A 27608-nucleotide genomic window follows, 5' to 3' on the forward strand; every position below is an offset into this window, starting at 1 on the left:
TTTGTTGAACCTTTCAAGGAACTGCCTGTTTTCCAAGGCAGCTGCACTGTTTCATATTCCCACCTGCAATGTAGGAGGGTTACAATGTCTCTTATTCCCTAACCGATGCTCGTTATTACCTATCTTTTTAATTTTAGCCATCCTGGTGGATGTGAAGTGGTAACTCATTATAACTTTGATTTGCATTTCTCTAATGACTAATCTACTAATATCTTGACATATGTTCTTTCAGATGCTTTTTCTGTGCACATATTTACAGGTAATACTTTTCTTCCCCACACTGGACATATAGATCTATGTCAATACACTTAATTCTGCAACATTATTCTTAATTGACTGCACAGTGTTTCTCTGAATGGAATGGATGTACCATAATTTGACCACTCAATCATTTAGATATTGTGGCTGTTTTAATTTTATTTTAAAAAATTTTTTCACTACATAGATGTTTTCATTTTCATTATAAAAATTGTAACAATGTAATGAACTTTCTCGTTGCTAAACGCTTGAATGAGTTTTAACTACTTAGTTATTTCCTTGAATTCAAGGAAATTCCTAGAATTGAAATTTGCTGATTGTATGTAGTATTTTACAGCCCTCTCCCCCAGCCCCTAAGCAATATTGAATGTTTTAAAAACCACAAAACTAACCTTAAATTGTTTTATGACAGGCAGTTTAAAATATGCCATTTTCTTTTATCAGTGGCCACTTTCTTTTAGGAGTGTGGACTTTAAGTTGGATAAAAACAGAATGTTTACATTTTGTTTATATTTTAAAGATGTAAATAAACCAGGGCAGTTCTCTGGATGACACCTTTTGTACCTAAAAGCTGTTGAGAAAATGTTTTATTTGGATTTGTTAAATAACTCACTTGTGGGGTCCTTGGGTTTGCAGTGGTTTCAGATCAGCTTTCTAGCAGATGTGGCTCCTGTGAGCACCCTGAACTACCTGGGGATAATTCTCTGGTTTTGCCCGCCTCCTGCAGATAAGATTCTTTGTATGGTCAGTTGTGAGGCCATTTAAAATTTTTCCTCAAGACTGTTCGTAAATCAGTTATTGATTTCCTCAAGACTGTTCGTAAATCAGTTATTGATACGTTGATTGTCCCTTTTGGAGGCGGCAGTTCTTAAAACATGTGGCTGTTCTTCTAGGAATATTAAAGTGCCACTTGATAATAAAGTAATAACTTTTGCTGAGATTACCTGGAAAAAAAAATAAAAAAATAAAATGTAATATCTGTGGTGGTTTATTTTTTGTTTTGTTTTGCTTTTCCTACAAATGTACCTGAATTTATTCTTCCAAAACAATATGTCCCTTTCAAAATAATCACCCTTTGGCATGAGTTGCATGTTATGGAAATCAGTCTTTAAAAAAGAATTTCCAGTTAAATTTAATAACTTGTCTAACCCATTTAATAATTCAACTTTAAAACAAAAAGGAACCTTTAAAAACAAATATTTACTCTTAAGCCAGTTATCCTTATACAAGTTAAAAAATTCTCCAGTTCCTTCCAGTCTTTGCTTAATAGGACTTTTACATGATTCACACTGCACTTTTGATCAAAATAGTTATTAACCAGTTTGATCACACGATTTATTGAGGACACTTGGATTTGATTTTCAACTATTTATTAAAATGAAATCCATTCTAAAGTGAGCAGGATTTTTACCATTTAGGGGATTCAAAAGTATATTCTTTGAAGGGAATTTCCAAAGAATTCCAGAAATATTTTGAGCCCTAGAAGCATGTATAAATAGATGTGTAGCCTCCCAAGAAAACTGGAATCAGAGTGCATTAGACTGCTTGATGGGCTCTCGGCAATGTAGTCCAATGAGTCTCAATTTTTTCCCCCTCCAGCTGCACATAAGAAATATGATGCACATCCCTCAGTAACAGTATGAGCACATCAGAACCTAGGAGGGTGGTGTTTGGGGCACCTTCTCTCAGGCATTACCCTCCTCTCCCAAGCTGAAAAAAATTACTACCCTCCTCTGTGTCTTCCAGAACAGACAGATGGGAAAAGCCAACCAGCAAGGGCTGGTGACCTGTCCAAGGTCATGTGTGAGTTTCAGAACCAAACCTTAAACTAGATCCTCCTACCTCCCTTTGAAGAGCGGCCCCTGCAGTGCTTATGTTCTGGTGTGTATGTTGGGACAAACCAGTCTGGCTGCCCTCAGTCATACCCTGAGGAGCTGACCAAGCTACGTGGCCATGAGCGAAGGATCTAGAGAAGGTCTAGGCCAGTAGGCTTTCTTGTAAGCTTCAGGAAAATACCCAGATAATGCTCTTTTTCCTCCGTCAAGAATCATGGCCTTCTGTTGTAGTTGTGCGAAGATGCCGTTTTGAGATGGGCTGCCTTCACCTGAGAGTCTCCGTAAGGAAAATTGACCATTTTCAACTGTAGAGTCAAATCCAGCAATCATGGAAAGAGTAGGGATTAACAGCCTGCTAGATCGGGCATGGTGGCTCACGCCTGTAATCCCAGCACTTTCGGAAGCTGAGGCAGGCAGATCACAAGGTCAGGAGTTCAAGACCAGCCTGGCCAACATGGTGAAACCCCATCTCTACAAAAATACAAAAATTAGCCAGGCATTGTGGCGGGCACCTGTAATCCCAGCTACTTGTGAGGCTGAGGCAGAAGAATTGCTTGAACCTGGGAGGCAGAGGTTGCAGTGAGCCAAGATCCTGCCATTGCACTCCAGCCTGGGCAACAGAGCGAGACTCCATCTCAAAAACAAAAAAAAAAGCCTGCTAGGCCTAATTCACAGTTTAAGCTCATTTCTTTGCTTGGAGTCTAATAATATCCAAGCAGGTGCATGTTTTCAGTAACATCTCACCTAGTCATATGTCTAAAAGAACAAAACTGAAAGTTCTTTCCTTAGAGGCTCTTAACCGAAGCCTCTCTTGTCTGGCTCAGTCACAGCCTTCACTAAGAAATCCTGAAACTTTTGCATTACCATGCTGGTTCTGGGTGTTTGCCTTTGCAGAGGCCCCACCTGCCAAGCAGTTCTGGCACCAGGGAGCAGGTCTGTGATGACAGCAGAGAGACAGTGGCCGTGACTGTGGCTCTTAAACCACAATGGAGGGATTCAAGTTAGCTTAGGTAGCTCTCAGAAGAGACTCATGAGGGAAGGAAGGAGCAAGGGGGCCAGGAAGGTGACTCTGGGAGTGTGTCTCACTTCCCTTGCTGGTTCATCCTAGAAGGCAGGGACCCTGGCTTGCTGATGGTTGTATCCTCTGTGGCATTTAACATGGCATGCTGGTTATAACCACTGTAGTGGGCACTCAGCATATATTTATTGAATTCCTTTTTGAGACTGATTAAGACCAATAAAACAAGGGACTATATTATCATCAATCAAGTGGGTATGGATGGGGGTGGGAGGTGTTGCTTCAGCTGTATTTTATATTCTTGAATGGGATTGCACCAGTTGTGTGTCTTTCTACAGAATTAGAGGAGCTTTCAGGATATTTGCTGGGGTGGACGTGACCCATGGTGTGTAGTGTTCTTTTGGTGGGCTCTTCTTATCAGTAGTGAGATTAATTTTTCCATTGCCAAACCCCATGAGGTAAATGGTTTGTGATTATTCCATGTCAGTTTCATTTTTCACTCAGCATGATGTTTCACTGTTAAAAAAATGAACCTTGGCCCAGAGTTGTCCTCTCATGTATTAAACATGACTTCCTTTGTTAGTAGACTAATTTATAATTATAATTCAAAACCATCCCATTCTCCAGTGGATCATTTCCCCCCTCTATGTCAGATGAGGGAATAATTGTTTGTCTGGGCTGCAGGAGTGTCTGTCATGGAAACCGAATTTTTCTGTACATTCTCTGAACAAACAGTGCTGTCACCCCTAGAACCTGACATCGTCATTGATCTCCAGTTGAGTCAGAGGAGTTTGTTGACTAAGGTAAATCAGATCTCTCTTCTCTTAAAGCAAATGGCCCATGACTCCTGAGAGGCCACTAGGAGTGAGGATCATCTGTACCGGGAGCCACAGTTGTGGCTAGGAATGTGTTACTTGAGGCAGTGCTTCCCAGCCATGACTTAGTCACCTGGGGAGCTTTTTAAAAACCCTGTGCTGAGGCCCCGTCCTAGGTGAATGAAATTGGAATCTCTGGGAGTGGGGGCCAGCATCTTTTCTTTTTTTAAAAAAAAAAAAAAGTTTAAGGCCAGGTGCAGTGACTCACACCTGTAATCCCCGCACTTTGGGAGGCCAAGACAGGAGGATCACTTGGAGTCAGGAGTTTGAGACCAGACTGGGCAACAATGAGAGACCCCATCTCTACCAAACAAACCAACAAAAAATGTTTTAAGGCCCAAGTGATTCAGATGTGCAGCCAGGATGAGGACTTCAAGTAATTTTTGTAGCTTAATCCTGGAAGGAACAAATGCATCCCGAAATTCCCAGTCATATCACAGAGCACAGGACCAGACTAGAGAGAGACAGCATTCGGCTTATTTTACAGAGAGGTTAGGATTGATAGAGTCTGCTAGTTAGTGTTAGAACTAGAAGAAAAGTGCCGGCACGGTGGCTCATGCGTGTAATCCATGCACTTTGGGAGGCTGAGGCAGGTGATCATCTGAGGTCAGGAGTTAGAGATCAGCCTGTCCAACATGGTGAAACCCCATCTCTACTAAAAAAAAATACAAAAATTAGCCAGGCATGGTGGTGTGTGCCCATAGTCCCAACTACTTGGGAAGCTGAGGCAGGAGAATCACTTGAACCCAGGAGGCAGAGGTTGCCGTGAGCCAAGATCCCACCTCTGCACTCTAGCCTGGGCAACAAGAGTGAAACTCTGTTTCAAAAAAAAAAAAAAAAAAAAAAAAAAAAGCCTAGAAAAAAAGGAACCTAATATTACATTTTCTTTACTGTACTATATCATTCAACTTTTAAAGAGCAGGTAATTTAAGACTAATGGATTTTTTTTCTTTGAGTACAAACGGTTGAAATTGCTTTTATCAGCTTTAAGGGGCCTTATATTAAAACATATTTAATTACTGAATTGTAAGATGTTTAAATGTTTATTTAAAGTTACCCGACTTATGCTTGTTTATTTATATATTTGTTTATTGCCTTTTCCATATATTACAAGGCTTAAGAAATCAAAACAATACTGTTTTCCAGGTTCCTTCACAGTACCCTGATGGGTAAAATCATCTTCATGGTTTTAAAAGAACCTTCTGTAACAAAAGTGAAGTAGCCAGTGGGAGTGAGGAGAAGGGATTTGTAGAAGGAGTGAGTTAGTTAAAGCACAAAAAGAAGCTTATGAACAAACAGGAAGTTTCCTATCAGGGTGGGAACGTATGTTTTGGAAGCAAATGGTGGGAGGGTGCAGGCTGTGACACTCCCTTCCCCTTTTCATATGAGAACTGGCTATTAGCCTCATTGCCTGAGTCAGGCAGAGTTCCCTGGAAGGGTTTTTATAGCAGGTGCCGAGTTGACAAGCCCAACTGTAGAACACAGGAGAGGACCAGTCAGTTGTCTCAGCCGGTGGACCCATCTCAGTTGTTTCTCAGAGGATCCTTATTAGCTGATTTAGAAACAGGACGACACTTGCTTCCAAGCATCACATTGAGTGGGCTGGACCAGATCCAAAGCTCTGCTGGAACCAGGTTGACAAATGTCAGTAGAATTGGGAGCCCGCTCTTTGAATACAACCTCAGAATGGGGCTTGGCACCTGGCCTGAAAGCGCTATGTGGACTCCAGCACCAGGGCTGTTTCCTAATTTAACTTAATGCTTAAAGGAAATCCCAAGTGGCAGACCAGTTCTGCACTCCTTGAGCAGATAGGCAGAGTTTATCATTTTACTGTTTTTAAATGTAATCACAGGGTCAGTATCTTGTTTCTATATGTGTTTCTGCTCCATGTGATGACATTGTATGTATTCTTTCAATAAGGGAAAGTCTGGAGGTTCTGTACTAGCTAGCTGTGCAACTTTGGGCAAATGAGTTATTTCCCCCTCTGCTTCCTCATCTGTAAAACAAAGCAATGGAACCAGAAAATCTCTTTGGTGGGCCTGTTTCCAAATGTCTTCCCAAATTAGGATCACCATTTAGGTGAAAGCGATTAGTCCCCCAGCTGCCTCTTTTTCTGGTGCAGCCTCATACTCTCACCTGGGGAGGTAGAAGATTGGAGGGCTGCTTTGTTCTGAGCCTCCCAGCTTCCTAGCTCTTGAATGTAGTGAATTTCACCTGTTCATCTGTTCGTTTATCAACTTTTTGAGTACATATTTTATGCCAAGCACTGTTCGAGATGCTTGGGACACGTGAACAAAACGAAGACCCTCGCCCTAAAGGAACTTCTACCTAGTTGGTTGGGATAGACAATAGCATGGTAAATGCATTATATAGAATGTGGCAAGGTGATAAAGTTCTGCAGGCGTTGTAGGGGAAAAACAGAGCAGAGCACGGGAAATGGAGGCCTCGTAAGTTGCCACACGCTGTGGTATGGTTTCATTGGCTATTGCTCACCTGTCTTGTATAGGGCCTAGGGCCTTCCCTGACCACTGTACTCTCCTAGACTAGATCCTTCCTGCACTCCAAATAGCACCACCTCACTTAGTGTTGGGGTAATGTACAGGTTGGTACTCTCGTTTGTTTCTTGTCTAATCTTCTGGAGGACTGGTGTTGATAGTCCTCAGGTATGTCTGAAAATCCTGAGCAAATATAAGGGACTGAGTGTAAACATTGTTGACTTTACTTTCTTTTTCTTTTTTCTTTTCTTTTCTTTTCTTTTTTTTTTTTTTTTTTGAGATAGAGTCTTGCTATGTCGCCCACACTGGAGTGCAGTGGCATGATTTTGGCTCACTGCAACCTCCGCCTCCCGGGTTCAAGCGGCTTTCGTGCTTCAGCCTCCCGAGTAGCTGGGATTACAGCCATGTGCCAACACGCCCAGCTAATTTTTGTATTTTTAGTAGAGACAGGGTTCGCCATGTTGCCCAGGCGGGTCTCAAACTCCTGGCGTCGAGTGATCTGTCTGTTTTGGCCTCCCAAAGTGCTGGGATTACAGGCGTGAGCCACTGCGCCTGGCCACATTGTTGTTGTTGTTATTTTTTATTTTTTATTTATTTTTTTTGAGACGGAGTCTCACTCTGTTGCCCAGGCTGGAGTGTAGTGGTGCGATCTCGGCTCACTGCAAGCTCCGCCTCCCAGGTTCACACCATTCTCCTGCCTCAGCCTCGTGAGTAGCTGGGACTACAGGCACCCGCCACCTCGCCCGGCTAATTTTTTTTTGTATTTTTAGTAGAGACGGGATTTCACCATGTTAGCCAGGATGGTCTTGAATTCCTGACCTTGTGATCTACCCTCCTCAGCCTCGCAAAGTGCTGGGATTACAGGTGTGAGCCACCGTGCCTGGCCACGTTGTTGATTTTTAAGGATAACATGATAAGATATGAAGTCCTTTCAGAGAAATCTCAGAAAGCCCCGACAACTCAGAGGGGTCAGAACCAGCCATTCTTTGATTTTTGTGATGGCTGTGCTCCCAGATACACAAATGGGTATGTGTGTGTGTATTATTTTTTTTTACATTAAATAAGATTACATTGTTTTTGCCTTTGTAGAAGTATTTGTAACATCTCCAGGTAAATTCAAATGCTGTAAGAAAGTTGTAAGAACAAATTTGGGGAATCTGTGACCTTTAAAGGTACTGCCTATTATAAGCAATCCAGTAACCTTATTCTAGAATTCTGTTAGGGTTCGTTTTCCACTTGCCATGAGCTGGTATTGCAAAGAGGAAAACGGTTTCCTTTATATGTGGAGATTAAGAACAAGTTTATCTGTAGTTTTGGTGCTCAGCTAACTGGGAACCAAGCCACAGTTGCTTGTAAAACTGACCCTAAGTTATCTTGATCTTGATGGTTCAGTGCTTGGAAATCTCTGGGGCTTTCGGTGCCTGGTAAAAGTTCAATCACTTATCTGATTTGTGGTTGGGAGAAGAAAAGTCATTGCCCTTTCAGTTTAGGAGATGGTTGGTTTTAGAGTCTACAGTAGGTATATGTGCCTAGGAGTCAGCCATCTGGTCCCATGTAATATTAGTTGATTTTCGTGGTATTTCTTCTCCCTATCCTGAACCTTAAAATGACTCAGATTATTACTAATTTCTAATGTTGCAATATTTTGAGATAAGTGGAGACACTTAGATGTTGCAAGACCAGGATTGGAAATGACTATGTTCAAAGGCATCAGGACTTCTAAACTCTCAAATTCTTATGTGGATTTTGGGCATGTTTTGATTGGTTGGGGCTAGAAGAAGCTGCAGCAAAGCCTGAGGAGAGATGAGGGTCTGGTAAGTCATGGATCGTCATGCTTCAGAGCTGCAGCCACCATCCACACCTCAGGCTTCTTACTTTCTAAAATTGGAAACTCATGCCTAGAGAAATCTAATGACTTGCCCAGAGCTCAAACCAGAACATGCATCTGTGTGCCCACCTCATCTTCTGTCAGCTTCACTCACCCCAAAAGCATCTGTATGTTCCAGACTCATGAGGCTACCTGAGGAACTTTTTTTTTTTTTTTAAACCAAAGAGTTTTGAGAGGATAAAATAACAGGTTTTGGAGCTATATGGACACAGGCTAGGGCAAGGAGTAAGAGACAGCCGAGCAGAGTAGAGTGGGCCCAGACTCTTGGAACTGCTCTCTGCAGGACCTGGGGATGATGCTAAGTCAGCTTTCGGGAAGCTCGGCCATGGAACTTGACGTCTTTTTTTCTGCATTACACGGCTCTCCTGCTAGACGGCAAACCCCTTGAAGGCAGGAGTTTTATAGACCTTGTGGTGGCATTGCCTTGTGTGTAACAGGACCCTTCTTTCTGTATATATGCAGGATAAGAGTCCAGCCTAGGGGCGGGGTTGGAGTAAGTGAACTAGCACATAGGAGTTGAAATAGAAGAGTCAGCCAACAGGAAGAAGTATGAGGCAGGGAGTGCCTAGAAGAGATTGGCAAATCCTGAAGTCCTTGCCAGCCTACTTGAGTAATGTGAGACCATGAGCCAATTATTTACCTTGTCCTGTAAGTTTAGTACCCCCCAGATTTCTGCCTCTTATAATGAAAATAGTCCTGGCACTGACTGCAGGTACTGTGGAGATGGGGAGCCTGGAAGATTAAAAAGACAGGAAGGTACAGGTTTAACTCAGCCCTTCAGAGGGAGCTTTCTGATTCCATGCATGATGGCTAGCCAGAGAAATGGCTCTGCCTCAAATAAGGAGTCTCAGGAAGCAAGAAAACCTGCATCGGGGTTTGTCCCGATGGCCACATTTCATCACAGAAACAGCCATATTTACTACACTCTCCTACGAAGTTCTGATGTGTTCTGCTAATATTCAGCTGTAAACCAGCTAGGCAACATCAGTCTAATGTTAGTATAAATGAAAACACTGGAGGAGACTCACTGAGAATGTGAACAGATTGTGGTTGGTGTATTACACACCTCACCTTAGGGGGAATGGGTTTTTTCCTTCCAGGTTGGCTTTACAACGATGTGAACAGCAACCTTCCTGTTCTTTCCTTCAGCTGCACAGATAACAAATAAGACATGTGAAAAAAGATTCTGACCCTTGAGGCCCACTCCGTATGAGTGCATGCTGGGACTTCTCCCCTAACCCCACTATGTCCCATATCCCCTCTGCTTTCTCTGTCCAGCTACACTGGTCCACTGGGTCCTCAAACACAACAAATTCTCTGCAGTCTCAGAATTTTGCATAGGCTATTCCCTTTGCCCAGGAAATTCTTCTTTCCTTCTTCCGTTCCTATAGATCTTAACTCAAACATCACTTCTTCAGGAAAATCTCCTTTAACACTGTGCTTCCCCCACCATCACAAGACTAGATCCTCTTCTTCTGTTATGCTGTTGCAGTTTCCAGTATGTCCCTTTCATGGCACTTACTACAATTCGTCATTTAATGTTTGTGTCATTATCGATTCCTGGGGTCTCCTATTGGACTGTAAGCTCCATGAAGGCAGGAATCAGATCTCTTTTGTTGTGATTAGATCCTAGTGTCTCATACAGTTCTTAATGAATAATAATAACTGATACTTACATGATGCTGACTGTATATTAGGCCCGTTCTAAGAGCTTTACTTACGTTGACTCAACTCTCCTTGCAATAGTTTTTCTTTTCTCTTTTTAAGCATTTACCTTCTTATTAAAAGCTCATGGAATTATTCTAGGGACACAGAGGACTTTGTGGCATAGATTTAGGTAAAGGTCGCTGGGCGCAGTGGTTCATGGCTATAATCCCTGCACTTTGGGAGGCCGAGACAGGCGGATCACGAGGTCAGGAGTTCAAGACCAGCCTGGCCAAGATGGTGAAACCCCATCTGTACTAAAAATACAAAAATTAGTCGGGTGTGGTGGTGGGCGCCTGTAATCCCAGCTACTCGGGAGGCTGAGGCAGAGAATTGCTTGAACCCAGGAGGCAGAGGTTGCAGTGGGCCGAGATCGCACCACTGCACTCCAGCCTGGGTGACAGAATGAGACTGTCTCAAAAAAAAAAAAAGCAGTTAGCTCAGCATGGTGGCTCGTGCCTATAATCCCAGCTACTCCAGAGGCTGAGGCAGGAGAATTGCTGGAACCTGGGAGGCAGAGGTTGCAGTGAGCCGGGATCACGCCACTGCACTCCAGCCTGGGCGACAGAGCGAGACTCTGTCACAATTAAAAAAAAAAAAAGCAAAAGATTTACATAAAGGGCAAAATGCTCTGGAAAAATAAAGTGTTAGATACCAGGGAGATTTGGCTGTAGCTGGAAATGTTTAACTCTGCAACTACTTGGAGCCACTAATTATGTATACTTGTTTTATTTCATAATTTGTAATGTTCCAGGATAGCAAAAGTAATTCGAATGACGGTTGAATTTAATAAAATGTTTTTAACCTCATCCTAAAATATCCACTGATGCATCTCATTCAATGGCAATATGCAGTGGTTAAGGGAACATGAAAACAAACATCCACACAACTGCACAGTTTTCGTGAAAGTCTTATCTCATTATTGGCGGGGGTAGCACATTTAACAGCTTAAACATATAGGTCACTGCATGATGCTGCACTGGTAACTAGATAGCCAGGGAACCAACTAACCAATAACTGTTTAAATATTTAAAATACAGCTTTAGTTTAGATCATCCTTTGGATCACCTTCTTGGGAGAAAAGCCTGCTAGTCACAGTGGAAATATATTAAGGCCAGATCTTCTGATATCCATTCCCAGAGGTTTCTTTCAGCTAGATTAAGCCTCCACCTCCAGAGCACACCCAAGTTTGTGCTCTCCAGCACTCATGATCTCTTGTCTACCAGAGCAGACAGTGTGAGCCTCACACCAGCCCTCAGAGTCTGCGTGTAGCCCAATCCAATTAGACTGGAGTTGGTGACTTTTGCATTTACTGGTTTATTATCAAGGATACAGATGAAGAGACTCATAGGGCAAGGCCTGCAGGAAGGAGCATGGACAACTCATGCCCTTGGGGTATGCCCCACCCAGGAACCTCCATGTGTTCAGCTATCCAGAAGCTTTTCCCAACAACTTTTTAAAGTTAGTTAGCATTATCCCTATTTTATGGCTGAGAAACTCAAGGCCCAGATAGGTAAGTGATTGCCTTAGGTGGTCTGGCTCCAGAATCTACCCTTTTAACAACCACATTATGCTGCTCAGGAACTACACTGAGCTTAACAAGTATCTATTGAATCGTTTAGTAGCAGCATCATAGGTGAGTTTCCAAATGATTGAAATACAATCCCATAACTTAAAATGTAGTAATGTTTACTGACAGTCTTCTCAGCAGTTACACTCTACTTCCTTCTTCTTCTTTTTTTTTTTTTTTGAGACAGAGTCTTGCTCTGTCACCCAAACTGGAGTCCAGTGGTGCGATCTCAGCCCACGACACTGTCCATCTCCCGGGTTCAAGTAATTCTCCTGCCTCACCCTCTCGAGGAGCTGGGATTACAAGGATGTGCCACCGTGCCCAGCTAATTTTTGAGTATTTAGTAGAGATAGGGTTTCACCGTGTTGACCAGGCTGGTCTTGAACTCCTGACCTCAAGTGATCTGCCCAGTTTGGCCTCCCAAAGTGCTGGGATTATATATAGGCGTGAGCTACTGCGCCTGGGCACTGCTTCCTTCTTGAACACCACAAACCAAACATATTTTAACTCTTCGTTAATTATTCCTGATTGTCTCCTAGCACCAGTTGTTACATTATTGCTGTCTGCCCATGAGGGTAAGAGATGAGAAGCAATGGAGGTTTGAGACAGAGTGGATAGTCAGGTTTTTGAGTTTTGTTTACTTCCTGATGATTTCTGTGGCTGCCACAAATTTTTTCTGTATTAAATAATCTCCCTTAATATTTGTATAACTCTTTTGAAATTCTCAATATTTATTTTGCTTTCTTAGTGTTTAGAGGGATGTTGTTATTCCTCAGTTTTTAAAAGAAAAAACAAATGTGGAAACTTGGCCACCTTGTCCCACAGTCCAGATGCCCATGTCCACTTCTGGGACCTAGAGAAGTTGTCAATAAGATTGGATGACGTGGCCCGGCACGGTGGCTCATGCCTGTAATCCCAGCACTTTGGGAGGCTGAGGTGGACAGATCACCTGAGGTCAGCAGTTTGAGACCAGCCTGGCTAACATGGTGAAACCCTGTTTCTACTAAAAATACAAAAAAATTAGCTGGACGTGGTGGCGCGTGCCTATAATCCCGGCTGCTTGGGAGGCTGAGGCAGGAGAATCGCTTGAACCCGGGAAGTGGAAGTTGCTGTGAGCCGAGATCTCGCCATTGCACTCCAGCTTGGGCAACAAGAATGAAACTCTGTCTCAAACAAACAAAAAAAAAGATTGGATGACTTCCAGGCTAGGCAGAACGCTGACCAGGGTGATGACTTCAGAAAGAGAGATTCCTGGGAAAACTGAGAATGACAGCAGAGAATGTCCTTTATAGGACCATTGTACATTCCACAATGTATACATGTATAGGACATTGATAGGACCATTAGCCATTCCACAATGTATACATATATCAGAACATCATGTTGTATACCATAAGTATATATAAATTTTATATGTCAATGTAAAAAATAAAAACAAACTTTTAAAAAATATTTTGTAGTATGGTCCCTTGCCCATTCCTGCCTGGGACAGCCATTTTTCCCTTTTCACGAGGGAGTTCTTCCTTTGACGTCTGGAAAGTCCTCCTCTTTGAGCCCATAGGTTTGCTGTCTCCTTGTTGGTAATTTTTTCCTGCTTCTGTTTCCTGCCGACCACTTGATAAGCAGCAGAAAGCAGCGTTGTTTGCTCTTAGCCGGTTCCTCATGCTTTGCGCCTGCTTCTGCGTCCTGTTTTCAAGCCTCAACTTGGAAGGTTTGGTTGTGCCAACACAGTCTTCCCAGCAGTTTCTTGTGCTTTCCAATCTCTATTTAAACGTGTGAGGATGCATAAAGATCGCCTGTCAGAGAAGCCTAGAAAATAGAAAACCTATGCTGAAATTACAGAAATCTGATATAATATTGACAAGAAAAAGTCAATTATCAGAATATGCTTTCTTTTGTGTGAGCATCTTATTTCTACCAAGTGAAGCAGTCATAGCTCACTGTGTGAGGCCCATCAGTTTATGGTTGGTCATTAAAATGAGCCTTACAGTTCAAAGGAGTTGTGCTGTGCTGATCAGTAATGCGCGTTTCTTTGGCACTGACATTAAAAGAATGTTGGCTTCATCACAGGAGTTGGCAGTGGCCACATTATCATCGTCTTCATCAAAGGACATTTTTTAAAACCATTAGAACTAGGCTGTTCAGGAGATCTATTATATAACATAGTGACTATAGTTAATAACAACATATTATATACTTGAAAATTGCTAAGAGAGTAGATTTTAAATGTTCTCACCACAAAAACATGATAAGTATGTGAGGTAATGGATATGTTAATTAGCTTGATGTAGCCATTCCACAACATATACATATATCAGAACATCATGTTGTACACCGTAAGTATAAATAATTTTTATATGTCAATGTGAAAAATAAAAATTAACAAACTTTTTTTAAAAGACTGGTTTAGGTAAATGTGTATTGTAGGAATTTTTTTATGGTGATTAAGGCTGTGACCTTTGACTTTTTTGTGTGTTATTCCCACCCACTTAGATGTACAGTGGGATCTCGGGAATTTTCATGCTGAACATTTTTTAAGGACCCCTCCCTCTATAATTTGCAGTGCCAGCTGGTATATTGGGTTTCTATAGAGACTCTAAAAATTACATTTTGGTCTCATCCAAAAGATCCAACCCTCATATCAAAGTGGAGTGCCGATCTTCATCTACCCTAGCAGGATTCAAAGGGGGAGCTTCAGGCCTGAAGTAATTTAGGCGTTGGCTCTCAGTGAACCATGATTTAAAGTAGTGAAATTACAGTGTGGCATAGTGGGCAAAAGGACTAGACGGGGAGGCGGAGGCCTTGGTTCCAGTCCAGTGTCTATGGTTAACTGTCTGTGATGCCCTGGGCAAGTCACTTCACCTCTCTGAGCCTTGATTTCCTTTCCTGTGAAATGAGAGGGTTGGGTAAGGTAATCTCTTGGGTCCTTTTCATCTCAAAAACTACACATCCCAGAAGCAGTCAACAGTCCCTACTGGTTGATCTGCGTTGTGTGGAGCCGCATGGACTTAAAGGATTATCCAGCTGATTGGAGAGAGGAAGGTGGTATGGTGGCCTGGGCCAGTAGAGAAGTGTGTGATCCTCAAATCAACTTCAAACAGTGGGAATCCTGGCTGGCAGAAGTCAGTCAAGCCAGATATCTCAACTCGGGGCGTATTTCATAGTACTTCTAGCCTAAAGTTTGGCAACATCTGGCCAGTGTGGGTAGCAATTATGTCATAAATACAGTTGTTTGTAGGTAATTTTAATTTAACTAGAGTATTTTTCCACTTTCTACTTGACTATCCTATCTACTCCTCTACTGTCCCCTGCAAGAAATTCCTAAATGTGAAGAGCAAAATTGATAGTTTCAGATTAGTTGCTATTACCAGGACTGAAAAACTTGGTATGTAATTAAATTCTTTTTTTTTTTTTTCCCCTTGGAGTTTCTCCATGAGGACTTCTTTTTTTTTTTTGATTTTTTTTTTTTTTTGAGATAGAGTTTCCCTCTTGTCACCCAGGCTGGAGTGCAATGACGCAATCTCGATTCACTGCAACCTCTGCCTCCCGGGTTCAAGCAATTCTTCTGCCTCAACCTCCCAAGTAATTGAGATTACAGGTGCCTGCTACAACGCCCAGCTAATTTTTTGTATTTTTAGTAGACACGGGGTTTCACCATGTTGACCAGGCTGGTCGCGAACTCCTGATCTCAGGTGATCCACCCGTGTCTGCCTCCCAAAGTGCTGGGATTACAGGCGTGAGCCACTGCGCCCGGCCGGGACTTCTTAATAATAGGTTTAACTACACATGAGTAGACATATTCAAATGGATAAAATTTGACGTTTTGTAAGGCTGATGGTGCACATACAAATTTATAATCTGTTGGGCCTGTATTAGTTTAGTTTGTTTAGGATGTTTCTCCACTAAAGTAAATTAGCCCAATACGTTTCTTGGTTGTTGCTGTTTCCCTTTAGCAAAGACAACAAAATAGAGTAGCGACACCTGCATTCTAAAGCTCAGCCACTAAATGATCATGTAACCTGGGGTTTCAGTTTTCATATCTGTAAAATGTGGGATTTGGCTTAGCTCCCCAGGGATCCTCAGGGACCTTAGGGATTTGATACCACCCTGAGAAAAAGGGCTTATTTTCCTGACCATGGCAGGGAAAAGGATTTCATGTAGCACCTTTCATGCCCAGATATATTTCTTCTTCCAATGATGGCAATATAAGTGGATGGCAGAGCGACCATGAACATAAACAGAACTGCAAATGGTTGAACTCAGACACTCAGCCCAGGGCCCCAAAACCAGTGTGGGGGGAACTATATTCACCTATTGTGAAATTAGCATACCTTTGCATTCAGGAATACCGTGGATTTATGAGGCACTTTTTTTTTTTTAAATCAGATCTATTAAAGGAGGATAGTAGCCTAAACTGAAGAAGAGTCCTAACTGTCTTGGGTGGTGGTTAATTACACCATATGCCAGACTTGCCACAAACACTGAAAGTTTAACTCTCTCAGCTGCTTAGTTTGGAAACCACACAGTGCCGTTCAGTTAGGCCTTGGCCTTTACTGTATCCCAGCTAGACACTTGACTCCCATCCAAAGCAAATGTCATGGTTGCCTTTATTGACTTAATATCAGGAAACATAACAGCCGATAGACTGGTTAGAAGGAACTGTATGGTTGATGGATTATTGCTGACCTACACGCAGGTAAACGAAGTATAACAGAATTTGGAATGACTTAGTAGTGGACTGAAATCTTTAAAACAGTAAGACTTTTGTTTGTGTCTATGGCTGATGTTTTAATTCTGTTCTGAATGTCCTTCCATAGACAGGAGACTAAAAGTAGTGAAATTTCTGTTACTCACTGTTGAGGTGGCTGTATAGAAATCTTCATATTTGGGTAAAAGTACTTTGCTGCTGTATATGTAAATGAGATGAGGGTCAGGGAACAGGGTTTGATTTGAATAAAAATCTTTTGTGTAGGCTGGCCGCTCAAGTCTATAATCCCAGCACTTTGGGAGGTGAGGCAAGAAGATTGCTTGAGCCCAGGAGTTCAACACCAGCCTGGGCAACATACAAAAAATGAAATAAAGAGCCAGGCATGTTGGTGCATGCCTGTAGTCCCAGCTACTTGAGAGGCTGAGGAGGGAGAATCGCTTGAGCCCAGGAGGTCGAGGCTGCAGTGAGCTGTAATTTGTGCTGCTGCACTCCAGCCTGGGTGACAGAGCAAGACCCTGTCTCAAACAAACAAAACAAAACAATTTTTTTTTTAATCTGTCGTAATTAGGTCTTTACTTAACATAACTTCAAAGATAGTCCTTTGTGAGCTGAGCCCCTCCTGATCATTGTGAGACTTTTACTCTGAGGGCTTGCTTTAATCACTGAGAGAGCTTTATGTTATGGGCCTTTGCACCTACTGGGCACTGATTTCAGCGTTCTACTGCTTTGGTGAATTTTTTTTTGTCTTTTTGGCCATGATGGGACAGTCTCCTACCATGTGATAAAATGGTATTAGAAAGCGGTACTCTGCTGGCTGCCTTTATAAAGCAGAGAATCACAAATGGCCAGGCTTTGAGTTTATAGTCTGAGATAGATAATATTGCTGCAAGTAGAATTGTAGACACAGATGTCCTTGTTTTGAATATCCTTTAGTGCCTTTCAAGGGTCTATGTTATAGAATACCATTTTGAGGTACTTCTTCCTGCTATATTGGTGTTACTGCACAGGTCGAGTGAGAGAGAGAGAGAGCTTGTGTGTGTGTGTAAGAAACCCTGTAGACTGCTGTCCTGTTATGGCATGCCAGAAAGTGTCTCACTGGTATTTCTTAAAATCAGCTGATCCATCTTGTGGCTTTCAGCCGGTTATAGCCAGCAGAATAATCCAGTCTATTTGTCATTACTCATTATTAGCCCCTACTTTCTTATCCATCTAGACAGCACCCCTCACCACATCCACATGTGTGTACAGGCAACCTTATCTTGCCTTTTTTGATAGGTGCTTTGGCAGAGGCACATTCCCCTGTGTAGCATGCCCTTCCCACCTCCAAGCATGATTGCCAAGGTTAATAATTATAAGCTCTAATTCCTTAGCACATTCTAATCCACTTGAAATCATTATTCTACATTTAGCGACATGCACTTTTAATTGTTCTCAAGATTTCATATGTCCTAATTTCTTGGAAATCTTTGTTATATAATCCTTCTCTCACTTGCATACCTGTTTCAAGTCTTACCTTTAATACTGTAGTGTGTACTCATTAGCCAACTAAAAGGAACACTTACGCCAATTTATTGTTTTACCTCTGTGCCAACCATCCAGTAGGTTTGAGTCCTGGCAAGGAACCCTGCTCTGCAAAAGGCAGCCTGGCTGTTGTTGGCAGGTTGCAGGTTCCAAGAACTGAGGAACACATGGTGTTGTATGATATTCTATTGTCCTTGCTCAAATTATGTAAGTATTTTTAGTTTGGAGGAATGGTTTTCTTTCTTTCTTTCTTTCTTTCTTTCTTTTTGAGATGGAGTTTTGCTCTTGCCGCCCAGGCTGGACTAGAGTGCAGTGGCGCAATCTCAGCTCACTGCAACCTTCACCTCCCGGGTTCAAGCGATTCTCCTGCCTCAGCCTCCCAAGTAGCTGGGATTACAGGCACCTGCCACCATGCCCAACTAATTTTTGTATTTTTAGTAAAGACGGGGTTTCATCACATTGGCCAGACTGGTCTCGAACTCCTGACCTCAGGTGATACGCCCACCTCGGCCTCCCAAAGTGCTGGGATTACAGGTGTGAGCCACTGTGCCCAGCATCTTTCTTAACCTTAAATAAATACAACTAATGTTGGGATTATGCAATATCACAGTAATCCAATGAACAGAGAGGACTATTAGCAAAATAAACAAAAACACCACACAGAAAAAAAACCAGCCTCTGAACAAATTCTAGAGATTGGTGTGATATTCCTAAAAAAGTTTTTTTTTTGTTATTAGCCAGATTATTGTATAAACTCTGTGGTCTGTTGGAGTGGAGGTGGGATGGGGAGAAGATTTGTAGAAAAGATTTTTATTTTAAGTCTTTTTTTTTTTTTTAATTATCAGGTAAGTCAGCCAGATAACTGTTTTGTTTTATTTTATTTTATTTTATTTTATTTTATTTTAAGCTTATACCTGTAATCTCAGCAACTCAGAAGGCTGAGGTGGGAGGGATTGCATGAGGCCAGGAGTTGAGGACCAGCCTGGTCAATGTAGCAAGACTCTCATCTCTACAAAACATTTAAAAATTGGCCAGGCTGGTGTCACACACCTGTAGTTCCAGCTACTTGGAAGACTGAGGGGAGAGGATTGCTTGAGTCTAGGAGGTCAAGGCTGCAGTGAGCTCTGATTGCTCAACTGTGCTCCCACCTGGGTGACAAAGCAAGATCTTGTCTCAGAAAAAAGAAGAAAAAAGAGACAGGGATGTACAGTTGGGTTGGACTTGATCCATTTACATGCCATCTTAGAAGTGTGTGACTCTCTAGTTCACAATCGTAAGTTTTCTGTGTCTGTGTGTGTGTGTGTGTTTGTGTGTACATGCCTGTTTTTTTTTGCAGGGGTAAGATGCTCCAGTTTTGTAAATGGAACAGAGATTTTAAACCTCGTTAAGTGTAGATCACTGGAAAACTGTGGGTATGGAACATGTGTGCATGACACTGTATCCTCCCACTGACTTAGAGGTGAAAAGTCTATGCCATTTTAATGATCTTATTTCTGACCCCCTTTTTTTTTTGAGACAGAGTCTCTCTCTGTCACCGAGGCTGGAGTGCAGTGGCGTGATCTTGGCTCACTGCAACCTCTGCCTCCTGGATTCAAGCGATTCTCCTGACTCGGTCTCCTGAGTGACTGGGATTACAGGTGTGCACCACCACGCCTAGCTAATTTTTGTATTTTTAGTAGAGATAGGGTTTCACTATGTTGGCCAGGCTGGTCTTGAACTCCTGACCTCAGGTGATCCACCTGCCTGGGCCTCCCAAAGTGCTGGGATTGCAGGCATGAGCCACCATGCCTGGCCCTGACCCTTGTTATCAGGTAGTCAGTTAACCTGGGCATCAGTTCTTGAAATGTATGTCTGAAATTGACAAGCTGAATTTCTTTGGCAAAAGCAGGATTTCTGAAACCCCGATAAGGAACATTCGGCTTTGATATGTTCTGAATCTCAGAGGAGCTTGCAGGGTCTTCCGTGCCGTACTTATCATTGCAGGGGGCAACAGTGCAGTGGTAAGTGGAAACAAGCCAAAACTTCGGTGATAAGGCTGCTGAAATCAAGCCCTGGTGTTTTTTGTTTGCTTGTTTGTTTTGAGACAGCGTCTGGCTCTGTTGCTCAGGTTAGAGTGCAGTAGCACTGTCTTGGCTCGCTGCAACCTTTGCCTCCCAGGCTCAAGCAGTCTTCCCTCCTTGGCCTTCTGAGTAGCTGGAACTGCATACACAAACCACCACACCTGGCAAATTAATTTTTTTTTTTTTTTGTCAAGATGGGATCTCCCTATGTTGCACAGGCTGGCCTGAAACTCCTGGGCTCAAGCAATCCTCCTGCCTGGGCCTCCCAAAGTAGTGGAATTACAGGTGTGAGCCACAATGCCCAGGAAACTGTGGGTTTTTTGCTGGTTATTCTCCAGCCACTGATGAGCTTGCCTCCCTGCCTGACCAGTCAGTCCCAAATGCTGGTTTAGAAACTTGCGGTTTTTTTGTTAGAGGCCATTTCGTTTGTTTTTGTGCTGTTTGAACACCTATGTGCCCCGTGTCCATAATTCTCTTTACTGAAGACTTTTTCTAAATGAAGTCATTTCAGAAGGCATTTAAGAAAATATTTTTTTCTTACCTGAAATATATATAAGTAGTTAATTAATGCAAGAGCATTAACAGCTGAATTCACAATATTAGGGAATGATTAAATTGTTGGTGATGTGCCTTTCAATCATCTCTGCATAAGCAGTTGATAGCCACTTCTACATCTTGTAGTAAATGCAGAGTGAGTGGTGGATTTTATGAATGGGGAAGCTGCTGGATTTTGTGTAACATTGCTTTTTTTTTTGGAGATGGAGTCTAACTCTGTCGCCCAGCCTGGAGTGCAGTGGCGTGATCTTGTCTCACTGCAGCCTCCGCCTCCTGGATTCAAGCGATTCTCCTGCCTCAGCCTCCTGAGTAGCTGAGATTACAGGCACCCGCCACCACGCCCAGCTAATTTTTGTGTTTTTAGTAGAGACAGGGTTTCACCATGTTGGCCAGGCTGGTCTCAAACTCCTGACCTCAAGTGATCCGCCCACCTCGGCCTCTCCAAGTGCTGGGATTACAGGCGTGAGTCACCACGTCCAGCCATAACATTGCTTTATAATCAGAACATTGAACATCAGGATCTAGTGCTGGTCTTGTGTTGGCTTTCATGGGAGGGAGACTCTTGTTACACTCTTAGCTGAGTAGGGCTGCAGTGAGGACCCTTATACCACCAAAGCCTGCTAAGTGACACATGTTGGACAGAGTCTGATGTCTGTGGGGACCAATTAGCTAATGGATGTTTAGTTTTAGGCTAGACTAGATGCCTGCCATTACCCTTCCCACCCTCCACAGTTACTATTGGTTACTTTCTACAAGTCACCATCAAAGCCAGGAGTATATATTCCACTTTTTTTTTTTTAACCTCCCAACTACTAGTTTTAAAACTGAATCAAATTCCAAATAGTTAACTTGACACAGATCTGCAGACTCGACATTTTCTTTCCATTTTCAGGCTCTCTGGAAACCAGTGCGTGTGCCATAGGGTATGTTGCTTGTAGAGAAAAGTGAGCACTGAGGACTGAAATGGCTGGGCAAAAACAAGGCGCAAGTTCATCTTTGTGAAGCAGCATTTTTCATTGTTCAGGTACAAATAGTTCTCAGCTGTGCTCAGTATCACACAAGGCATCTGGAAACATGTTTAATTCATGTTAGCTGTAGCAACTACATTTGAACTCAGGCATGTTTATGCTTTTAAAAATGCCAGAGGGCAAAAAGCCAGAAAATTTGTAATTTTTATTTGCCTTATGAGATAATAACACTGTTCCAAGTGGCTCCCAGGAGTTTTGATTTGGTACCGTTGAGAGCCTTAAGAAGAGAGCAACCTGCCAGTTGTAATAGTTTGTGACATTTCTGTAGACATTGTGACTGACGGAATTCTCAGTTGCCAAATTCAGCTTCTTTCTAAACCTTGTATTTTTGAGATTTTTCCAAGACTAAATTAGTCATGTGATTAGTGTTCTTGTTGTTGTTTTTGTTTTTGAGACAGAGTCTTGCTCTGTCACCCAGACTGGAGTGCAATGGCGTGATCTTAGCTCACTGCAACCTCCGCCTCCCGGGTTCAGGCAATTCTTCTGCCTCAGCCTCCCAAGTAGCTGGGATTACAGGCATCTGCCACCAGGCCTGGCTAATGTGTTAGTATTTTTTTTAGTACAGACAGGGTTTCACCATGTTGACCAGGCTGGTCTCAAACTCCTGACCTCAGGTGATCTGCCCGCCTTGGCCTCCCAAAGTGCTGAGATTACAGGCATGAACTACCACTCCCGGCCGTGATTAGTGTTTTATTTTGATCCATGAACCAACCGCAGACAGTTGCTCTTCCAGTGGCTTCCAAGATGCTCAGACAAGGCAGGTGGCTTTTGTTTCCACTAGTGCTTCCACTAGTAGCAAAGGAGCACTGATATCTTTTAGTAAATATTAACCCTTTTAAATATTAATACTGTGATAAGATATACTTGGGGCATTTAGTTCATTATGGTTGCACTGTTGGCTTTAATAACAGCAAACTCTTCTTATTCTTGGATGCATACAATCTTATTGGGAGACCCCTGTGTTTCTAAACTCTGATCCCTTGTTTGGTGGAGATTAATGATCAAAGGTGGTTGAGTTGCCTACTGTCCTGAGGTGGAAAGTGCTTCACATGGAACTTAGGCGCTTGCCGAAGCTTCTTTAAATTCAAGCTTCTCTGCTACCTGCTAGCTTGTCCATCTTCTTTCTACTTTGTGAAAAATTCACTACAGATTAGCAAATCATATTATTGGAAGTTTAAAAAATGAGAGAAGAAATATTGCTATAATTTTGCAGTGTTGTTTTCCCTTTCTCTCTCTCTCTCTTTTTTTTTTTTTTTTTTTTTTTTTTGGAGACAGAGCCTCACTGTATCCCCCAGGCTGGAGTACAGTGGCGTGATCTAGGCTCACTGCAACCTCCACCTCCTGGGTTCAAGTGATTCTTCTGCCTCAGCCTCTCGGGTAACTAGGATTATAGGCACCCGCCACCATGCCCGGCTAATTTTTGTATTTTTAGTAGAGACGAGGTTTCGCCATGTTGGCCAGGCTAGTCTCGAACCTCTGACCTCAAGTGATCTGCCTGCCTTGGCCTCCCACAGTGCTGGGATTACAGGCATGAGTCACCGTGCCTGGCCCTTTTTTTCCCTTTTTCTATCTGCATATTTCGTCATTGGGTGTGTGGTGGAGACTCTTTGGGTTGCAAGTGACAGAAACCTAATTCCAACAGGCTTAAGCAAAGAGGGGAATTTATTGTAAGGACTGGAGTGTCTCTGAGCCCAAGGGCAAGAACTTAGCGAGGCCTGAGGAGCTGTGGAAACCAGGGTGGACTCTCCCAGTCTTTGCAGCCATGTTTCTTCTCAGGCTGCTTTCTGTTTATGTGTCTTTCTCATTCAGCTTTTTCCATGTGGCAGAAAACACATTCACAGAGCTCTCTCAAGTCTTATTTCCACTTTATTCTTATTTATTTATTTATTTATTTATTTATTTATTTATTTATTTATTCATTCATTCATTCATTCTTTGAGACAGAGTCTCACTCTGTCACCCAGGTTGGAGTGCAGTGGCGCAGCCTTAGCTCAGTGTAATCTCCCTGCAAACTCCACCTCCCAGGTTCAAGCAATTCTCCTACCTCAGCCTTCTGAATAGCTGGGACTACAGGCACATGCCGCCACGCCTGGCTAATTTTTATGTGTTTAGTAGTGATGGGTTTTCACCATGCTGGCCAGGCTAGTCTCGAACTCCTGGTCTCAGGTGATCTGCCTGTCTTGACCTCCCAAAATGTTGGGATTACAGGGGTGAGACACCATGCCCAGCCTTATTTCCATTTTAGCCACCCAGAGTTTAACTCATTTTTTGTGTGGCCCCAACAAGACCTGTTGTACAGAGTGGTTATTCCTGTGGGAACTTTGAGGGGTGGAGGAGGGCTCAGCAGGGATTTCCACTTCTTGGCCCCAGGTATGCATAATTTGCCCTCTCACTTATTCATCCTCCAGACTGGCACACCTAACATAATCCAGCCATCCCACACCAAGCTGCACACCCATTCCCCCTCCTCAGTGGCAGACAGCCCCAATTCACTTAGCCAGTTTACTCATGAACTCCCGGTGACCTTGTCATAGGGCCACAGTTCTCCAGGCCCAGGTACCTTTGGTTCAGGTGGCTTGTCACCATCTGGACCCTCTGGGCTGAAATAATTCTAACCACTCCCAAACAGTGACCTTTGCATCCCCGGCTAAGGCAGATACCACCCTTAAGGCTTCTGTTTTCCTAGCCAATTCATACTCTGAGATTAATTTCCTAGTTCCAAAGGTAGAATTAAAAGCACTCTTCTTCCTCAGACTTGAGACTTTGCACGAAGTAGACTCCGTAGTTGGCAACACAGCTTGCTGGCTGTCCTGTCTCCCATTCCAGGGAGTGGGCCCTGGCCCTGGGCAAAGCGAAGAGGTAGCTTGTGCAAAGTTCTGGCAGCCGTTTCACTCCCTCCGCTGGTGGGTCTCCACCATGGAAAAGGAATACGGAACCCCAGAGTATTTGTCCTGCCACCTCAGGCTGCCCCGGAGAGAGCCTGTGGGGCCGTCCCTTTGAAGGATTAATTAGGCATTCTGGCTCTTACTGAGAGTAGCCGGGCCTTCTGGGAACAGGCTCCCATGCACAAATAACCCCAATCCTTTTACATTTAATGCTCCATATTTCTGTGTTTCAAAACTAGCATTTGTGCCAGAATTCAAACTGTTGCAGTATAGGCAAGTTGCATTGGCCTGTGTTTTTTTCAATTGAAGACCCTGGGGAAAAGCTAATTTGCAGGATAGTATAGTGACAAAGGGAGAGAAAAGCTCATTACAAGGGTGGGGCTGCTGAAGGGACCCCTACCTCAAAAGGGAAATCTTATCCAGGAAACTTTACCAGCTGTCACCTGCAAATGTGTCCATGTGTGTACATGTGCGCACACACCTGCTCCTATGGAAACCCTGTGGAATGAGGGTATAATTCCTAGCAAAGCCAGAGGACAGGCAGGCCAAAAAAAAACTGTCCAGTATAATTGTAACCACGGTGAATATCAAATCTTGGATTCTATATTTACTTGATAATGTATATCAGCTTTTTTCTATATTGTAGAGTTTTCCAAGTGTTATTTTAGTGATAATTATTTCACTGAGCATACGTCTTTATTTATCTTAACCATTTAGATATTATTGGAAATTTGGTTCTTTCCAGTTTTTGTGTTTATAAATGGGATGTCATGAGTATCATTGTGCACAGAACTTTTTCAATTTCTGGAGTTATTTCTTTAGAGTATAGAAGTGGAATTACAGAATCAAAAACTATGAGCACTTTTATATTTTCCAGAAAGATGATCCTAGTAATTTTCAGTGCTACTAGTGATGGAAGAGAAATTTCACAGCCTTTGGCTATTTCCTTTCAAATGTTTTTTGTTTTGTTTTAAGTTTGCTGAGAAAAAAGGTACATTTTAATTTAAATTTTATTTTTATATTTTTATTCTAAGTGAGGACCACTTTGGGGTTATGCTTTTTATTCATTTACTTTTATAACATGTCTTTATTGGAATCTTGGTGTTTTATTTTATAAATTCTTTGTATAATGAAAGCTGTTTTTCCTATTTTGCTTTAAGCATTTTCCCCTGATTCTTTGCTTTTTAAAATTTCACAGTGTGTGTGCGCATGGGTGTTGGCATTCTTTTTTATCATAACGTCTTATGAGGTGATCAAGTTTTAGAGAATAGAATAGACCCAAGAGAAGGAAGTCAGAAAGCTGAACATACTTTGCCCCTTTATTTCAGCGGAGGCTGCCCATGGATTATTTCAGAATTCTTGTCCTTGTCATGTGAGGTCATGAGCCTGCCTGTCTGCAGGCAGGATCACTGCTTAGAATGAGGTGACCTGGGTTCTAGTCCTGAGTGAGTGGGAATTTAGGCTCTCCACCTTCCATTTCTTCATCTGTAAAATGGAGGGTTTTAGCAGGATAACCTTGGGGGTGGGGGCTCTGTGATTGTACATGCCCAAGGTGAAGAATCATATCAACATGAAGATTCTTCTACATCTCCTTGCAGATTTTTGGAAGTACCAGCACAGTGACGCTTCCTGAAACCTTGTTGTTTGTGTCAACACTGGATGGAAGTTTGCATGCTGTCAGCAAGAGGACAGGCTCAATCAAATGGACTTTAAAAGAAGGTAATTTGGATTTGGTCCTTGGGCACCATGGACATTTGCTTAGCTGGTTCCACAGAAACATATTCGGAGAAGGAGAAAACGTTACTCATTATCTAATAAAATAAATAAGAAATAAAGAAGAATGGGATCAAGAGAGGAAAAGGTGTTCTGCTCAAAGGATGTTTATAGCTTTGCTGTGGTTATCCACTAAGCGCATCAGTTAAAGAAGCACGTTTTATCTTCTTTTCTTTTCTGCTTCTGTTTAGACTTCATGTTAAAATGGCTCTAGGCTTTTCTATTAATAGCTCTGGTTGGTTGGTCTTTATGAAGACATGCTGCACTCAATTTGTTCTCATGATTAGAATCTTGTAATCATAATTACAAGAAGGTATCTTCTCAACACCTCAAATTACTCATTTGTTTTTTATAGAGGCTGAAATAATAGAGGGCTGGAAGATTTGACATTCATCCAAGTTAACCATTTTATTGGGTTGTTATGGTGAGGGAAATAAAGACTGAGCTTGTTTCTTACTTAACATACCATGCGTCCATGTTATGATCTGATCTTACTGATGGTAACTAGCAGAGTCAAGCCCTATAGCTGGGAAATTGTATTTGATTTCCAAAGTAATTTTTCCAGATAAAGCCATGCAAATCCCAGGATTTGGGACTTTCAGAGTCATCTATATTATTTAATCTGTCTAGTAATAAATCTCATTTGGCCCAAGGTTCGGGTTTGAACAACATCATTCTCTTTCGTCACTATTCTGTGACTCATTACTTTCATGAGCACGGCCAATGTTTTTCCTTCCTTAATAAAGTGTTCCAAAACAGTATGCTAGATGGAAAAATATTGGCATATGTCAGAAGGTCACACATTGTCTTGTGAATTCAGCAACAAACCTCGTTACCGTCCATAGATGATGGCAGCTGGGTTACCACAGGCCATCCTGCCCCACCTGCATGGGCCCTGCTTGGATTAGCAGGGACTTAAAGCAGCCCAAAGACGAGCTCTCTCAGGAGCGTGTGGCCACAGGAAGACTGTAGAGTGTTTTATGACAGCTTCCAATAACGTCATCTGTACTGTATCTCCATCACATTGAAGCCTTTTAATGTTTTTTAAATGAAACAGAGTCCTTGAAACTTCAGGATTTCCTATTTTGTCCAAAGATGAAAATCAGCAAATCACACAAGAATTGAGAGAAACACTTTGGCTATGGAATGTTAGGGCATGTTTTTCAGTTTCATTGTTCCCAGGCAGGGCATCTTCACCCTGAGCCACTTCATTCTGCTTTGTTTTGCCCTGCACATAATGCTTGAAGTTGTTTTTTTCCAAGTCTTCGTTTCTGCAAGTAACGTCATCTGTATCCAACAAAACTGTGTTCTGTTGCTTAGTCAAACATAAGAGTTAACCTGTTTTCTCCTCTAACTTAGAGCTGAAAGAATTTGACTCTTTTTTTTTTTTTTGAGTTGGAGTCTTGTGCTGTTGCCCAGCCTGGAGTGCAGTGGC

At 42.4% G+C, this 27608-nt stretch overlaps 1 protein-coding gene across 2 annotated transcripts in view; it reads left to right on the forward strand.

Moving 5' to 3' along the window:
* Positions 1 to 27608, forward strand: part of ERN1 (endoplasmic reticulum to nucleus signaling 1) — a 91193-nt gene that overhangs the window by 6295 nt on the left and 57290 nt on the right. For both annotated transcript variants that reach the window (XM_008012106.3, XM_037993524.2), the window contains exon 2: positions 25999 to 26119. In XM_008012106.3, coding sequence (XP_008010297.2) covers positions 25999 to 26119 — 121 coding nt within the window. The remainder of the gene's footprint in view (positions 1 to 25998; positions 26120 to 27608) is intronic.

This window comes from Chlorocebus sabaeus, chromosome 16 (assembly GCF_047675955.1).
Source record: "Chlorocebus sabaeus isolate Y175 chromosome 16, mChlSab1.0.hap1, whole genome shotgun sequence".
In the NCBI taxonomy this organism is placed as follows: Eukaryota; Metazoa; Chordata; class Mammalia; order Primates; family Cercopithecidae; genus Chlorocebus; species Chlorocebus sabaeus.